This window comes from Wasmannia auropunctata, unplaced genomic scaffold, assembly GCF_000956235.1.
Source record: "Wasmannia auropunctata unplaced genomic scaffold, wasmannia.A_1.0 LD336053.1, whole genome shotgun sequence".
NCBI classification, from domain to species: domain Eukaryota; kingdom Metazoa; phylum Arthropoda; class Insecta; order Hymenoptera; family Formicidae; genus Wasmannia; species Wasmannia auropunctata.
In genome coordinates, this window is record NW_012026837.1 from 2497300 (window position 1) to 2516841 (window position 19542).

At 40.7% G+C, this 19542-nt stretch overlaps 1 protein-coding gene across 1 annotated transcript in view; it reads right to left on the reverse strand.

The window, feature by feature from the left end:
- The window catches only part of LOC105451048, a 126688-nt gene that overhangs the window by 53674 nt on the left and 53472 nt on the right, over positions 1-19542 (reverse strand). Inside the window, exons 3-4 of the mRNA XM_011691245.1 lie at positions 9596-9786; positions 7598-7787 (exon numbers count right to left, since the gene is read on the reverse strand). Coding sequence (XP_011689547.1) covers positions 7598-7787; positions 9596-9786 — 381 coding nt within the window. The remainder of the gene's footprint in view (positions 1-7597; positions 7788-9595; positions 9787-19542) is intronic.

Sequence of the window (19542 nt, forward strand, 5' to 3'; positions counted from 1 at the left end):
ATCAAAGTACGATTAACATATAAGATTCGTGCAAGATATACTTAAGTCATTCCTGATCTATCGCTTAAATTTTCGGCGACAACTCCAAAATTCTAAACAATAAGAATAAATTGGGGCAATTCACACAGCGGATTAGAACAAAACAAATAAATAACATTATTATCTCGCTTTATATATATTTTATATATATATATATTTATATATATAATAAAGCGAAAACAAATTTAAATTTTATTTATATATATATATACATATATATGTATATAATTTAAATTTCACAAAATAAAACGCGAGAGCAAAAATATATTATGCAGCGTTCGTGTAACGGCAAAATAAAAAAATGTCCCGAATTAACATGCAAACTAAGGCAAACTCGTGACAAGAGTTGTCCAATGTAAACCGCAGACGTAAGGCGGAGGTAAAAAGGGCAAATGCGATGAATTACGAATTGTTTTCTCGTGTAGTGAACATTCTTCCCGGGAGAACCGATGGCACAAAAATAAAGGGAAAAAAGTTTAGTCACTTCGTGACCAGCTTCTCGGATAGTTCTCGGTTTCCCGATCGCTGGGTCACCGCGGCCAGAGCCAATTAGAATCTAAAACCTTCCCCGCGAACTAATTCTATTCGAGATGGATCAGCCGTCGTCTGGAACTTCGGAACACTTCGGACACCTTATTGCCTGTTACCGATATTCGATACCATATACGTCCTGCAATCTCGTGCTCGACAACATTATGGCAAAATGTTTCCCCGCGAAAATCAATACCTTTCCCGAACGCTTCCCTCTGTGTTTGCGAAGCTCGTGTATTTTTCGAGCTCTCAAATTTTGACGTTCTACATTAGGCGCTTATAGCAATTAAAGTTCTCTTAAAACGAGATCCCATTCCGCTCTGGAACGATAACGTTTCATTATTATTTGTATTTGTACATTTTCGCATTATTATATTTGTGCATCCACCTATTTCCGCAGCCTTATTGCGAAAAGCTCTTCGCTTCCGATGGGATCGAAAGCTCGTAAAATATCATCGCTCTAACGCGCGCGATCGCTGCAACAGCAAATATTCGCGCGGAGTAATTCCATCTGTCCACTTGTCACCAATCTGGAGTAATCCCTGACAGTGCAGCGACGTGCTCGCGTATTACGCGCCGCACGAATAGGAAGCGAAAGTATTACGCGACGTTGCAGTTACAGCATTATGCAAACGATTAGCGGGAGCGAACGATTAAACTCCTGGCCTGCTTCGCAACGCACCGACGGCAATGCCGTTAACCGGCGCGGGATTAGGCCGCCGTCGACGTTAACGGCGTACGATCGGCGATCGATATCGGCAAGCAGCATCTCGATTCCCGTAATCGATAACCGTAATCCGTAGTACGTTTGCCGGTCATTCACTCTGTCAGCAATAATCGATCCGGTCGCGCGCGGCCGTACATACACAATCTGTCGGCCGACGGATAACAGCGCGGCCATTATACACCGTGCGATTGCAACATCCGGTTATTGGAACGCTGCGAATGAAAAAAGCGCGATACGAGTCCATTCATTGTGCAGGCGTGCCTCCCGAGCCGCGATTTTCAACCGATAAAATATGTATATTTGATACACAACTTTTATCACGTAAAGCGCATCTACATATAATACATATATCAACACACCTGTATCTATAATACGCCGATGTGTGAACATATATGATACACGCGCATACAGGATGTTCAAACATTATGGCCAGCTCACTGTCTAATTTAGATTCCTTGATTAAATTTTTATATTTTTTGTTCGACGAAAAATTTGATTGCGGTGTAATTTCATTTTTGCTTTTCTTCAATTTCAGAGATTTGCGTTCGATAAAATATTGAAAGACCCAAGGTGTGTACCGAGGAATTGCGATATTAATAGATTAACATATTATCGGACTTTTAATTTCATTTTTTTATTTTTTTTATTAAGAAGCACGAGTTGGTCGGAAGACCAACGGAAGTTCAAGCTGTTCGATTGAAATTAATTGATTCGTGCGTTAACCGATCGGGATTAACGAAACGTCGATAGCATGAGGCGGGTTTTTGACGAGATAATGCAACAACGTGGATGCATGAAGGATCGTAAGCTCGTTACCGGATAATCCGCCGCAGAATAATTCCTGCGTCATGCGGGATCTACCTATCAATCCTTCCGGTAGGGCCGCATTTGTTCTGGCCGCTTCCAGGCCGCAAACCAATCTCGAATGTGCCGGCAGGCGCGAGGAGAAAATATCCCGCGAGAACGCGACGGACGCGGGGAGCGCGCGCGCCCGCGTCGGGAACGGTCGCGAGGATACTAGGGCGATAAATCCTTCGTTTTTCCGGGGAGATTAGAAAGTCTACACGCTCGTAAATATTCTTCGATAAGCGGCGGGGAGGCACGTTGAAGGCAGACGACATTCGTTATTGTATTACGTATAAGAAGGGTAAAAGTGGATCACTCGAATATATACAATTTGACGAAATAGTCGATTTCCCGAAGCGGCAATGGAAAAGTAATTTTTGATGAGCAAAATAGCAACAGTATATTCCTAGATTTTTTTAACACAAACATAACTATTTCGCGTTTCCTATATTTTTCGTTTCCCCGACAGCAAATTCAAAAAGAAGAGAAAATTAAAATCCTTCAAATTGCATTATAATTATATGTATTACTTGGATGTATGCGAATTACGTGGAAATTATGTATAACGTATACAATTTCCACGTAATTCTTAATTAATATATATTTAATACATAATACCATATTAAATGATTATACTGCGCAATTATTGTACGATCGTTATAATTATACAATACGCACGCGACAATAACTACTTACATTAATGGCAACATACGTCAGCCAATTATTTTCCCTGACGATTCAATTATAGACACTACGACAAATTCGCGGTGGGACAGCGGATGAAAATGATCGCGGCGCGTCCACAAATCTCAGCGAAAGGATCTCGGGAGCGCGCGCCCGTTGATATTCATGCGATAGCACGGGAGATATCGCGCTTCATCCCGCCGCGGAAAATTTAAGGAGACAGTGATACAGGAAGCGGAGGATACGTTTCACGGGGTGGAAGGGGAGGGAAGGGGAGGGAACGATGTGTCTCTTCGCGAGCGTATATCGTGGAAAGAAACGAGCGATGAGAAAGATCCGCCACGCGGGATCGTGCCAGATCGCGCTTTCCAGATACATATATATATCCAGATATATATACGTTTCCGCATATATACGTATTGGAAACGGCAGGCAGCGATTGGACGTGGATCGATGCCTGCACCCGCGGCCGCGGATCGTCCTCTTTTCCTTTCCGCCGATCTATCATCGATCCGACCGCGCAAACCTACGGAATCTCGCACAGCCGCGACGTCGGCTTCTCCGCGGAAAAATCACCCAAATAATAATAAAATGCAGACCCAGTGGCTCCTGGTTCAGCAACGTCAATACACCTTCGACGTGACACTCTTTGCATTTTTTTTTGTTTTTTTACTTTTAGACTACGCGAAAATTTATGAGAGTGATACTCCAGCGCATCTCTCTTCGTTACTCTCATATCGCGAGACCTCATTAGTATAATCTCAATTATTCATTCTCCGCACGCCCTCTTTTAATTTATCGCAATCGACCGGTTTTTTTCCTTTCTATTTTAAAAATTTTCTTTCGTCGTACCCACATCTCGCGGTATAAAATCGCTATGGCGCAGTTTCGCGATTGTGCAAAAGAGTTAAATTTTCAAGCGTAACGTCCATTAGCGAACACAGCGACCGCGTCACTCGATCCTTCATTGCATGCAAATTTGTATACCTAGCGGTTAATAAAAATAATCGCACACCATCGTGAGTTAAACAGCATTTAATATTATTTTTAACAATTTAAGAAACACAGCGGGAACACGGCGATTACATTTTTGTGAAAAAAAACAAAGTCGGCGCTACATCGATTTTCCATATTTTTGTTGAAAACATCGACGCTCGATTCGAGAGTCTTAATCGTTCGTTTTTTCAAGTATCGACCTCGATATTTTGATTCCGGCCACCTGGTGAATGGCAACAGGATTTTTCCACGAACAGTTACATCCAGTTCTCAGAGAATCGTGTGTTGGTTTTGCTCGCAATATACACTGATTCCTCATTCGTTCTATCTCGACGAATACCTTGACAAATTTGGGAACGCATAGTTTGGAAACAAACCACATTCTGTTTACATAGCGAAAGAAGGATAAAAAATATATTTTGCCAGATAAATTATCGGATACCAAGAGAGTTTTAAAACATGTATGACGTAATCGTCATGTAGAAAAGAAACATAATTGCTTATATTAAAATAGAGATAAATCATGAATTACGCGCCACTGCTCACGTAATACCAATTAAAAAAGAAAATAATTAAAAACATGACGTTGATGAAAAGCTTGTATTTAAAAAAAGATTACATAAAAAAAATTATAATAAATAGCGTACTCTAAAATATATTTTATTTATAATAAAAAAGTTACTGTATTTTTTTATCGTTTTTACCGTATGTGACATATTTCCAAAAACCATATTTTTCTTTAAATAATATTTTATATACAAAAGTCAACATTCGTTTTAAAAGTTGTATATATACAGGAATCGTAGGTATTTGTGAAACAATAATTTAAAAGACGCCTTTTCCCAACCGTTGTTAAATGAATAAAATATCTAAAGAAGTGGCTTTTTCCCGAAGTTCCTGCCTCTTCTTGCATTTACGTGCAGTCTTTCTTCGCGTTGGCTCTTTAATTTTTGACAGGCGAGGGAATTGGGGTGCACGCGACGAACGCGAATGCATTCGGCGATTCTAAGGGCGGTTCCTAAAGGTTGGTGGGTGTTCTCGTCTTTTTTCGCGGTGGAAGCACATCGGTTTTATGATGCGAATTCGTCCCCGGTACCGCGCATGTGGTTCTTCCCCGAGAGGTTTGTGCGCCTGCACCTTCCTTCTTTTCTACCCTACCATATCCTACGTATGTCCCGACGGTTATGAGGCTCATTTTTCGCGGCGAGCGTTTCCGGGCGATGTGGCGCATTGTCTGCATTTTGTGGCTCTTTACGTTACGCAGTCGCGATATATATCGAAAGTAACGAACGGGAGACACGGGTTTCTCATGGGAGAAAAAGAACTGCAATATCTACGATAATGAGTTCGTATTTTCTGAAATAGCACGTGGGAAAAATCGTATTTGATCGCGGATTTTCGATTTCGAATAAGATACGTTTCGACATGTTATTATTTCTCATATACACACCTTTTTATTAATTTATACAAAACAATCAATTAAAAAATAAATAGAATGATTAAAAAATAGATTTAATCAATGGAGGAGTATATTTAATAAGTAATTAAATAATCGTAATTTTTCACAAATTAATATTTCTTTGTATAGTGTATATAATCACTATACAAAATCATAGTTTTATTGTTTTAGCTTTAATTTATTAATACAACTTTTTGTCGTAACACAGAACGATCATTATTTTCATCATTATGTGTAATAATGATATCTTTTACGTTAGTGCACTCCATATTTCGAAAATACCCGTTGCGTTTCACTCGCGATTATGATGTACCGTTGCAGAGTTGTAAGCGATCTCGAGATTCGAAAAGAAAAACAAAGGAAAAAGTATGGATTTCATTCTCACGTTCCGGCAGGAGTTATCGTTCCAGCTGACTCTTCCACCCGAGACGAAAAAGCGCGAGCAACACGGTTCTCGAGGAAACGTTAACGAATCGGCTTATCGTTCCGCGACAGAACAATGCTTCGTTACGCGATGCAGAAGGACGCTCGGCCGATCAGCGTCTCAACGCCGCGATCAAACCCCTTTTATCCATGAAACGAGAACGAGAGCAAGAGAGAGAGAGAGAGAGAGAGAGAGAGAGAGAGAGAGAGAGAGAAAGAGCAACGGAGATATTATCGCCAAGACGTGAACGACTGCTCGCGAGACGTGAGAACCGCGCGCGCAAGGAGCTTGAAGCCGCTATTCACCCCTTGCCGCTATTCGTTTTGATCGATGTACTACGTACGTGCACGCGTGTACATCAAACTTGGATACATTCGATAATTTGTCTGAACTGGATATTACGAGTTCGCCTGAATTTTAGAAGATCAAGTCCCCACGTCTCGAATCTCCGCGACACAATCGGTAGGTATATACGAGCTTACTTTCAAGCGACAATTTGCCTAGATTTTATCTCTGCACGCTGCGACCTGAAGATAAAATTTAAGATTTTGATTCTAATAATAATTTCGCGAGAACTCTGTTTAATATGTATACATTCAATAAATACTTCTATCCTCGATGTACCATTAAAAATTAATGAATTACTAATTGTCGTTAATTCTTAATGATTATTCAAAGAAGATTGTTCGAATCAAATCTATGTTACAATTTGCAATACTGCAATCAATTTTATTCGCGGTCGCTAATTCCTTTCTTCACTTAATGAGAAACACATAAAATCGATTTGTAAACCGATTACGTAAACCGCTGACCAATTTAACGTTGCACTCTCATCCGCGAAAATCGATTCGGCGCAATTTAATCAAAACAACTGTCTGGCAGCCAAAGCAACCGCGGTCATAAATCGCGAGCGTGTCGATTCGGAGTGTCATTGCATTTCGCTCGCGAAAGACTTGCACCGAGAGAAGCACGGGCGTGTGCGAGGAAGTCGTGCGGCCTGCATGGTATTGCCGAGAACTCGAGACAGCGAATCGCGAAGGGAAGGAAGTTCGCGGAACTTTTTCATTCCCCCTCCTCTCTCTTTTTCTCTCTCTCTGGGACTTCAGAAGACACCAACTTGGCTTTCACATTTCTGAGAGAAGTTGCGGCGGCGACGGCGGCGGCAACGACGACGACGACGGCGAAACGAGCTTTCGACAGTCGTCGGAGGAGGAAACTCCCCCCGGCTTCTTTGGACATCCGAGACTCGACTTTGCCGCTCGTCCGCGCAATTACGGAGTCGATATCATGCAAATCCGCGGCTGCCGACGAAGGATCTCGGCAGCGCCTTCTGATAAAGCGCGACCGCCCGCGAAAACTCCCCCCCCCCCTGTGTGCGCCCTGTTACGCGAACCGAAAATCTGTTTGACATTTTCAGTACGGGATCCGCGGTTATCGATCGCCCTGCTTACGATGTAATGCAGCATGCGCTTTTGCCTAAATATTAAACGTATTTTCGGGACATCTGTCTCTCTCTCTCTCTCTCTCTCTCTCTCTCTGCATAGCGACCGGTTCTTTCGAGAAAATCACAATTTGACTTTCAATTTAATCAAATTGATTTTTTTTGCCTCTTAATATATCTCTTACACATTTATATTTAGAAATATAATGCGACACGGTAAAATTACATCGTTGAGAATTCTTGATGTAATATATATATGTGATGTACGCAAAAAATAAATATCGATAACATAAATATCTCGTCTGCCCTCCCTTTCATTTATATCTCACCCTCTACTCTCACATAAAACATCCTCTCCAAGTTTTTGCTAAACTGTATACCTCTGGGCATGCAATATCTGCGCTTTGAACCGTCGATATAACACAATTATTGGATTTTAATTACACTCACCCTGACGGGGGCGAAGATCTGGTCGGGCTTGATGTTCTCGAGACGGTGCTCCTGCTCGCTCTTGTGCACCAGCTGCAGATGCGGCTGAAAGTGCGCCGGACAGAGGGTGCCGAGCGGCAGCGGGGACGCCCATGGCGGTAGATGGGGTGGGTCGCGGGTGCCCAACTCCCTGTAGAAGGTCTTCAGGAATCTGCAACGCGATAGGATACGGCCGGGGGTTATTCAATCTGTGGGGCCGTATAGAGCGGAAATTCTTCGAGCGAAGTCGCGAAGGGCGACGGTTCGCCAGATTCCGGAGAGGGATACAGGTTGATGAAATAGTTTTGGTGCTCCAAGCAAGATAGATGGAAGCTGATAATCGCGAGATTCAAAATATCGCATTGTTCGAAGTATAATACAACAGGGGGTATAACAGAGGGTTTGAAGTATAATATACATGGTAATAAATAACGATGAATGTTTTAGTAACTTTCGTGAAGTCGGAATTTTAACGACAATTTATTCTCGTTAAAAAAAAATTGATTATGTATATTAATATTTCACTCCACTTTTCTACACTATAGTAATATAAATATCATATGTTATGATTTATTTCAGCGTATTCTCGTACCACCAACTACATTCATCATTTTTTTATTGCAATATCGAAAAATGTCAACATTCTAGCAGCGCTTTTGAGAAAAAAAAAAGGAAGATTTTACACGGAGCGTATAAAGCTAAACCAAATTTTGATAGATTCGATGAATGAGCAGATCGAAGGTGAAGTGAGTTAAGGTTTAACATCGCTCGGGTAGCAAGGAGCGGTGTCAATTTAGCATGAATGATCCCCCATTTACCGGGTGATCGATAAATTTCCCAAGACGACAAAATGGTGGTACTAGTAAGATGTTGGACGGCGCATTCGTGTACACCCCTCTGCCATACGGATTGATGGATCTTGCGGGGAAAGCCCGCAGGGCTATGAAAGTAATCGGGAGAAGGACGTACCCCGGTGGGAGAAAGAAAAAGACTTTACAACTTCCGGACGATCGGTCTTAGAAGCCTGTCCTGATTTTATGGAAGTCATTAGATCGGATATCCGGATTCCGCGTACACCGGTCGCATAACCCTCCCCCCTCCCCTCCGCCCCGCGACGTCTCGATCGACACGACAAACACCCTCGACGGCATCGCGAATTTAATTCGCCCGCACGAATGCTTTTACATTTATGATCCCGCATACCCGCGTCCGCGCTGTTCTAGAACTCCTGCTTTCATTAACGTCGATTAAATTAAACCAGAGTTTAACTAATGTTAAATTTAAACTGCAATATCGGTTACCCTGTGCCGAAGAAAATTGAATTAACCGCAATTACTATTTAATTAGTGCGATGTTAGACTAATTAAAATTACAATTGCAGAAACTGTTTCCGCAAAAGCATTAAATTACGTTTACCTGAGGAAACTTAAAGCAGAAGTGGAATGAACTTATAATTTGTACAGCGTAGTTCAAGTTGTACGCAATATAGGTCACACGCATATTCTTCTAATCTTTCGTATAATGAATATAATTACGAGGATTCGTCAAAATTTATATAATTTTGGGAGAATATTATATAATAAGCAACAATCTGTGATCAAAACATCTGTGTGTAACGTTCAAATTAATTATCTACCGCTGCAACTATATATGCAAAAGAGTAAAAGCAAAACGAGCCAAAATTGAATTTTAAATTGGAATTGAGATTAATTAAAACGTACGGTACTTCGACGTAAAGTTTCTCGTTGTACCGTTGTTCCGGGTATCTATTTGTACCGGATGAAATCACCTCCGAGAGCGTCGTCTCATCCTCGGGACAATGCGAGCGTATAAGCGTCGTCGGGCAAAAACACGTCTAATGGAATTAGACTCCCTCTCGGTCCGGGAACGACGATTTCGCCCCGGAGAAATAAGGATTCCGTCTCGCGGCGTGCGAGAGAGAACCGCGGAGACGGCGGGAACGTTGAACGAGTGACTCACCTTAACAGTCTTCCCAGGGGATCTCTCTCCGGGGATGTCGGCCCGCCGAGGCCACTTCCGGCGCCGAGTCTACGCGAGGACGCGCGCGCGCTCGATATGTATGCGGCCGGCGCGGGCGGCGGGCTGCAAGGCGGACAACAAACGGGACTGCTACCACCCGGGGTCGAGAGGGTGTAACTCCTCTCCAGCTCCTGCAACAGACGAGGGAACGGCGGTTATGCAACAGCGAAACCTCAGGCTCTGGATGATGTAGTTGAGTTGCATGCGAGAAGGATCGAGTTAGTTTCGTAAGATGTCTGAGCTATAATTTTCAATATTTTATGCTGCAAGCTTTTGTTATCCTCTTTTAAAGATTTAAGAAAAATTTTTATGTGAGGTAACAACATATTATAATTATATAAAAATACTGGAAACGTATAGATATGTTAAATCTTGAGATTTAACAAGTCAGAATTCTTCAAATTCAATATTTTAGAAATTACAGTGGAATATATTCTATAATTTTACATTTTTCGCTGTACATAAATTTTTATTAAATTCTGGCCCCTGGTTTGTATCAAATTATATATATAAATATATATAAGTATATATACATGTATATTTTTTTTCATTCATATAAAATATTTAAAAAGGACATCACTTGATGTATCTTCATGTCATAAAATATCAATCATAAAATATCCATTTTCATAGGTGAGAAGCTGTGGATATAAGCTGTATTTGTTTTATTACATAATACGATATTTTCAGATGAATTTTACATGTCGTATCGATTTCTACCAATTTAATTCGCTAACTTTTTAATCAATACATTTTACAAATTTTCATTAGAATGTCGCGCATTTTACAATTAAGAGGTACGTCAGACTATTAGAATTATGAGCAAACTTGGAGAATGAATGACGGTGACTCCACTTTTCCGAGGATCTCCGCGATGAAGGCGCAAGTTTAAGACGCCCCCGTACGATCCGGGGCGAAGAATCGAATTTACGATTTCGAGAGGAGTCGTTCGCGCGAACTGTTCGAAGCGCCCGGGTACGGGCGAGCGTTTGATCCTCCGCCGCTTTCGGCGGTCTAGTTTAAACCTGAGGATTAAGTTTCGGGAAATTTTCAAGCGATTTTGCGAGGCCGAGCTTTATCGCGCGCGCACTTTCACGCTGTTAACGGAGAACTCAAGGATTAAACTTCGGAACTGAACTCGACTCTCGAGATTTACGAGGGAGCCGCCGCGCCGGTGCGCGCCGCCCCGACGACGCCTCTCCTTTGAATTTAATTAACGCACCCGAAGTTAATTTCATTTTTCAGGTGTTGCTGTTGCTTGGAAAATAGTACAGTCTTCAGGGATTTATATAGTGGTCGCTCATTCGGTGATAATTGCCAAAGGGTGACAGGAAATCGAGACTCCGAGATATCGGATTTCGTGAGCCTTGAGATTTTTCAGAATTTACGTGAATAACAGGATTAATTACGTAAATTGACTTTACTATGTTCCATAATTATACGTTCCCTTGTTTGCGTACGTTTTATTAATCTTCCTTTGTGTAATCCTGCGCACGATATTACGGCGCGAGAGACCGCCTTTATCAACGGGAGGACACGCGTCATTAAATTGGAATTTTCATAAAAGCCAGCGAACAGAATGTAGCTTCGATCGCGCAAGTTTATTACAACCTCCGAACGGTAGCAACTTTGATCGTTATTAACGGTGCAACGTTTAACTTTCTGATGGCGAAACCCCCCCCGAACGAAATCAAAGCTTCTTCTTTCCCTCGTTCGATCTTTTCTGACAATTTCTCGGAATTTACAGCAGAGGATCGCCGCCTGAGTGGGAAACTTTTCGAATCGACTTATAGGAATCGTCTCCACGGTCGATCGGACGCGATTTAAACTATCGATCGCCCGCGAACTAATCAGTATCCAGTTGCTAGTCAGCAGATATTCCCTTAATTACCCATCTACACGCACACACACACATCAATCCGCATGCGCTCCCTTGCTTTATTTAAACGGAAAAAGAGATACGGAGCGATAAAATCCCGACTAATCCGGAAAAACAGTACGCTTGTTTGCTTCGGCGATTCCATTTAAATCCCTTCCTACTCGCAAATCTGTATTCATATATCACTATTCACGCAAGAGCAATCTTTTCAGTAAACATACTATGTAACGAATAATTAATTAACAATGTTCATCCTGCGTTTATCCTGCATATATTCAAAATGCAAAGGAGACCTCGAAATTTTACAAGATTATCTCGCACATCGTCCTTAATATCTGCAGAAGAGAGAAAAGGAAGGAAAAGAGATAGTTTTTATTTCAAGAAATAATTTTTTATAATTTACAAACGCAATCATTTCTTTCTTTTTTTATATAAAAAAAAAGGAATTTTAAAGAAGCAAAGGAAAAGCATTTTTTTATCTCCCTATTTATCAAAATAATATAATATTTAAGAAACCTCTTTTAATCTTTTAAAAAAATTAAAAATATAAATAGTAGTGAATTGTAAAATATATTTTGTTATTCTCCAATCGAGTGCGGTTCTCATAAAATATTCTCTTGGCTCTTTCAATATTCTTATAAAAGAAGAGTGTAAGATAAAGATTTGCGCAGTTTCGAAACAAATTTATCCTTGCCAATCATCACTCGCGAGTGATTGTGACACGCTTATAATGCGTATACAGAGACGCATTTATTCCGGACTAAGAAGTGGATGACAGGAAGACAGGACTTGGCGGTGAAGCCTCGGTAATCGCATTATTCTCGGATATTAATTCCGCTCGAAGGCAAGGCTGCCTGCAACGACCTTCACCGAGCCGCGATGTTAATTGATGAAATGAAACAACGAACAAAGTGGAGGTCTTTCTTTCCTCTGTCCCTACCTCGCGCGCTCTCGCTCTCCTCTCACTCGGGATTCCTATTAAGTTCTTGAAAACGGTAGAACTTTTGCAATCCGATTACGAAGATAATAGTACATCTTTATTAAGGTTCCTTACTACCTTTCTTTATGTATTCCGTTCTATCCGCTTTATATCCGCTATGTACGTAAGACTCATTTTATATCAGACACAGATTTATTTGTCGCTGACTCTTATACCTTCTCTTGAAGCTGCGCTTGTTGAAAATTTCATGTTACTTTTAATGCCGCTTATACCGCAGTGAATTTGTAAGTGCATTAGTCAAGTCCTTCCTACAATCTTCAATTTAGAACGTCTATCCAAATTCATTGAGCGAAGAGTCTAATTTTGTTTCTTCTGCCTCATTCAGTCGAGAAGCTGAATACCTTGCAAGCTTGATTAGACGGAAAGAGAGAAGCATTTCATTCGCGAGTAAAAATTTGAACAAATCTTTTTTTCTAAAAAAAAATACCTACTTTTATATTTATATTCATTCTCTGTTCTATCTTTCGAATTTCAATATCATATACAGAGTGCGTACTATTCAAATATTTGCTTAAATGCAAACTAAAAACGCATGCATTTTACAGTGCATTCGCGATCGACTTTAGAATTTATATTACACACCATATAGTTATCGCTATCCCGCGCATCGCCGGAATTTCCAGGCATCGTTAACTTTGCCGAGAGGATGAGTCTATACTGCCTAGAACGCGAGGGGCTGTATGCGTCTAAAACAGAGCGCACAATGGCCGTCGAATACCGCGAAACTATAATACCGGAACGGAACGGCAGCGGCTTCGACGATCGAGTCGCAGAGGGGTAGAAGAGGAGACGCGAGAGAGAGAGAGAGAGAGAGAGAGAGAGAGAGAGGAGGGGGAAGGAAGGAAGGAGAGAGAATGAGAGAAAGACAGGATACGAAGGAGCGAGTGTACGAGCACCGACATTAATCCGAGATAATTGCAGCCGTAGTAGTAGTAGACGACAAAGGAGGACCTCCCACGTTTTCGATACAGGCACGCGCCTTCTCGCGGGCGGACAAAGGACCGTCAACCCTTTCGCGCGCCCCGCCTCGCGAAACACCCTCCGTGCAGAGAAAATTACGCATCTTCGTTCTCGTTAGCGCTTAAGATTACAGGTAACCGTCGAAATTATGGAACAAGAGAGAGAGAAAAAGAGAGAAAGAGAGAGAGGCGGGCGCATCCCTCGCGCACATACGACGTATACCTGGCGTATACCAGTGTGCACCAGCAGCGCACCTTAGAATTTACTTTGCAATTATCCGCCGGTTACATTAGCCGTTGCTGCAGCGGGAAGGGAGGGAGGAGAGAGGGGTAACGAGCGCGAGTAAATTTTCCGGGTGCGTCTAATAAAGTCATTACTATCTAATTAGACACGCGGGTCCATTACGGGGGGAGGGAGAGAGGGCGATTTAAAGCAAGCGCACGCAAGCATTCTCTCGACTCCGCAATATAAATGTCTAATAATTCTTTATATCCCCCGGCCGCTGTGCAAACCGGTCTCGAGTCTCGGGTCGCGTTTAATTTGAGATAATTTAATGGCACGCGTGGAATTTTTTCATCTTTCCGTACGGTGCATGTTAATATTAGCATGTTAATTACTCGAAGTTTATTAGCATGTAAATAATCTAGAAAAGTGAGAGAAAAGACCAAGGGAGCGGTATTTGTAAGATACGTCAAATACCGCGTAATTAAAAAAAAAATTAGATCCTTATTTACTGCAAATATTTCAAATTCTCATTTTGCCTCTCCTAAATAGTGTAGTGTACTTTATAAATATTTGCTTTATAAATATGTACTTCATAAAATTAAAGGAACTTGATCCCCAGCGCAGTTAGCTAATCATTTTAATTAATCCAATGTAATGTCTTTTCACGTATGAAGGACTGCTTATCTTCCCGCGAGATGCTTGCTTCTGATATACGTGCATTAGTTCACTTATCGTATTCATTCATTCGCATTTACATGCAGCATTTCGGTTCCCGCGTGTATGTGGTTCTATAGTAACGCGAGTATACATCGCGATTTCGCTGATTTATTTAATTAATTAATCAATCTCCCCGCATTCATCGATTCCAAATCATCGGCAATATATCGCGATCAAGTTTTGCCGCGTGCCAACTAAGTACGCCGGCATCGCAATATGTACATCGCATTTCGAATGAGCGAGGATATTCGCAAAAGCAATAACGCGCTCGCTAATAGATAACGCCGGCACGAGGTATGTGATATCGAAACCCGAGCAATTAGTTAAAACGTGCCCGGCATACCTTGCATAAGCAGACGCGCAATGCGTTTCGAAGATGCACCGCGCGGCACAATCAACGCGATAATTCCAAAAACTTGTTAACAAGTTTCCTAACTGGATTAATTTACTTTTTACACGCAAACTATTTCAGGATCATCGACTTTCCGAAAATTTAACGATAAATTCCTTCAGCGATCTAATAACGATTCTTCCCCGAATTGCGTATAATTTTCCAACTTTAATTTATGGCATTTTAAATTTGTTAATATTAAATCGTAGTTTTATATTAAAATATGTTCGAGGTTTACTTTTTCTGTTAGCAATAATGTGTTTAACAAACGTCACGTCTCGCTGGCATATTGAATTGTGAGTTAGGACAAAAAGTGCGGCGCGCAGTTTGGCTGGACATATTGTAACAATAGAAATTATTGTATAGACCAACATCTGCGCCGGCTCGCATTGGCATTACTTCGTTATTTATTATTTATTCTTGGAAGCCTAATTCTTTTCAATTTAAATTTGTTTGAATTGTAACATTTTGTTGAATTCGGACAAAGTCCAAAAGAAGATTTGTCTCGTAATAAAAAATCCATTTGTTACATTGTAATTAGGTTTGTAGGAGAACTGGACGACATCGTAGTTACGTTGCAATAAAATAAAAATTCGTCCGATTCGATCGACCCGATGTTCGTTTCAATTGCTCATTATTCGACCGCATAAATTAGTCACAGGTATCCATTCACGATATAATTATATTATCGGACTGCTATAACGCGCACGATCTGAAAGTTTTCAAATAATACCTACATATTATTGGTATGCTGCGATAATCAATACGGTCCTACAGTTACTTCTGTTTCACGGACGCGATTGTTAAAATAGAATACGAAACATTTTATACAGTGGGAATAGAAATAGAACCTGTAACAAAGGAAGCTGCACAAAGGATTTGTCTACATTGAAGTGCAGTGCGCTGTAGTAAGGTTCTCCTTACGCTATTATGATCAAATGCATTGTACATTTGAAATATATGTATAAAATGTTTGGTCAATGTAATAAAATTCAAATTATTCACTGAATAACGCAGGAATTATGTTTGTTTAGAAAAAATGTACTGTGCATTATCAAAAATTTAATTTCGCAAATAAAGGTTTTCTAATTATTTTATACGTTATTATTGTTTCGTCTCAAAATTAATCGCGTACTTGTTCCACGTTTTCTTCTATTTAATCAAAACTTTCATGGAAACAAAAATTTGATTATAATCGTTTATTAATGTCAATAAAATTTTAATGGAAATAGCGGGATCTGCTGTGTGTGCGAGATGTGCGCATGCTATCAATATTACTTTCATATACGTAAAAGGGATAATTCAGAAAAATGTAGATCTTGTTAAACGGAATGGACAATCCGCATTTTCGCGGAAATCAATGCTATTATTTACAATGAACAAGAGACAAGAATCGGTAGCGATGAAAGAGCTGTGTCGAGCATTAAAATACAAAGATACCGCGCATTAAAGTTCTCTATCACAGCCGGAAGTTAATTTAATCCCGATCCAATTAAGCCAGATATAACGCCGAGCCTCTTAGCGGCGGGCGCGCGCAGTTAGGCGGCGCACAGTCGACGGGCCCATCGTTAACCACGGCCGTGTAAATTGGAAATTGGCCGCGCGTCCAATAAATATGAGATTGGGCGATAAATCGAATGGAAAAGCGACTCGCGACGCGTTATATCGTCGCAATGACGCGGAACGGAATTAATGCGCCGCCGCGTGCATGCGCGAGGTGCGTCCGAACGATCGACCGGAAACGCGAAACACGATGCCCGTCGGCCGATCGCATAACGGGATTGTAACTTACACGCGTTATCTCGATGTTACTCTTTTTTTTTAACAACGGTAACCATGATAAAAGTTCCCTAGAGTATCTGCAGTTAATCGTCAATATTAATTGGATTTATTTGCAGTCAATACTTATCACATTTAATATTTCACAATAATAAATTATATATATAAATTCTGTTTGTAAATTGTACTTATAAATATATAAATATACGCATATATAAATATGATAAATATATAAATTCTATTTATTAATTTATAATTTAATTATTTTTTATAATCAATTAAATATATTAATACTAAATATATAATTAAAGGTAAATAATTATATTGTATTAATTAATTAAAGGTAAACACATCGGTTTCGAGCTTTACACTCATCAATCCGCCTTATGATTGAGCGGAGTAGCAATTTACGAACTCTCACGGACTTGTTCATTCACGTGTGTGCCAGTTAAAGGAAATTGGATGTGGGTGTGCTGTCGAGACATTGACCTGGGTGAGCTAGTGACGGTACCGAAAGAAAGAGCATTTTTCAACGTCGCGGAAACAAATGGCCCGCGATACAGGTCCACCCACGGTCGTCTTGGCCGGACCGCCGTACCGGAAGGGGGGAAACACGTGCGACCGCGCCGGTCGTGCACAAGCTCGAAAAGTACGCTTCGCGAGAACCGGGAGGCTACACCTCCTCTCTTGTGCTTTTTGCGAGAGAGAGAGAGAGAGAGAGAGAGAGAGAGAGAGAGAGAGAGAGACGTTCTTGGCCAGCTCTCCCCCCTCGAACGTGTGGCCACTTCGATTGCCGCGGCTCGAGTTTCCCCGTGCCGAGCACGGTTCCGAGATGCCCATTACCGGAATTGCTTTACGCAGCGTTTCGGGTCAACGTAACATTTGTTACTGTTGCGGCCGTCATTATTGGGACTTCTCGACGGGCAGTATGTCTGAAATTTGGCTAAATTTGAATATCTGCACGATCCGCACCAATAAAACAGTAATATCAATTCGGTCATGTTATGCCAATTCCATATTCAGTAATAGAAATGATTATGTGCGTATCATAATGATTATGATTATGATCGAATAATAATTACGTACGTTAACTATATATGTATATACCTCAACATACAGTACATACAATTGTATGTACTGATTATGCGCGAAATATAAAAACACAGTAATTAGATGATTAGAATTATTCTCCTATATTTAAATGAAAAGATATAGCAATATGTTTTCGGATATCATCAAAGTACATCTCTTTCCAAAAAGATTTAAAGTAACGCCATTACAAATGTTTCTTGAAAGAACATGATTTCGCAGTAAAATATTCTCTCTTGCTAATTATAGAATTCACACTGATTAAGGAAGTTTCTGCCAATTATTCCAAATAATTGCAATTATACGGGAGTTATTAGACTGACGTAAGTAGGAGCCATGTTTAATCAGTCACAACGAACCATCAACGAGACGTCTGCGTCTCTCTCTTTCTCTCTCTCTCTCTCTCTCTCTCTCGCTCTCTCTCACTCGCTTGCTCTCTCTTTCACGGTTACTGAATTTCTCGACATCGCTCTCGTTAAAAGGGTGGGACCACTATCGTTCTCGTGGAAAATCATTATTACACAGAATTAATCGCATCAACCGATGCTGCGTACCCGCGACTGTTTATTGAGCACGCGACAAAGGGCGTTGAAAAACGAAGATGAAGTGCAAGCGGAAAACTTCGGATGGTCGATCGTACAATTTTCTGTTAAAAGTGAAACGTCAAAAAAGAAATTTACGATAGAAAATGATTATTGTGTAACAATTTCTAACAAAACAGATTATATAATCAGATTTAATTCAATAAAAATTACGTAAAATTGGAATTAGTAGAAGTAAAACATGAAACACGATTTATTGCGAATGTATGAAAGCATTGTCTCAATCTTTTTAAAAATGAATTTGAAAAATTATTAAAAAATATTATTCTTTTTAAATTAAAACACGTACACTATACACGCACCAGCGCGTGATGAGACCCGATTCTTCGCAAATAGCCATGCACCAGCACGTGATGGCTCTATTGTTTGCTATAATAATTTTTGTGACATTGATTTCCAGATGTGGTCCTTTCAGATGGGCAGCGAACGTGTTAACGTGTTTAAATATCGTAAATAAACAAAAATTTGATATTGTAAACTTCAAACGACGTAACTATAACTGCTTCATGTAGAAGAAAATTCAAACTTCACTTCACATGTGTAATAATAAAATGATAATAAATTTTTAAGTAAACTCCTTTTGTTCAATTTATTTCAGAAAATTCGCCTTATCCTTCTTCGATTGTTTCCCCTCGTTTCCAGACAGTTCTTTGCGGCTCTAATGAAAAAGGACTCGACTCCGTCTCCGTCGGATAATCGCAATTATACAGAGAGTTAATAGTACGCGAGCGGATGACAGCCGGCAATGTTTATTAAACGCGCGATGAAATTAGCGCCGCTGCTCCTCTTTCGCGGACGAAAGAGGCGTCGCGATTCTTCCGGTAGCGTCCTCTTATCTCGCTTCTTCCGTCAACGGCGCACTCCTCACTTTGACGCGTGATTACCACCGACGCGACGGTGGTACACGCATGAATTGTCGCGATTCACGTGCGCACGATGGCTTTTGTGCAGCAACGCCGCGCCGGCTGCGACAAAGGCGAGTAAGGAAAGTGGCAAGAACGCCACCGACGACCCGTCGTGCGTTACTTTCTTCCGCCCTGGCGCGCTATTAGCATCTATTAGCGTCTATTTGTGTGGCTAATTACCGGCCGGAGCATCGTGAATTCGCGAACTATTCCGCAGAGATTAAGCGTTCAAATTTTGAGAGGATCCTGCTAATTCTCTTTTTTTTTCTCTTTAAGCGCACACATTTACAAAGCCATTCACGTGCGATTTTAATAAAATTTTAACGTTTTTAATAAAATA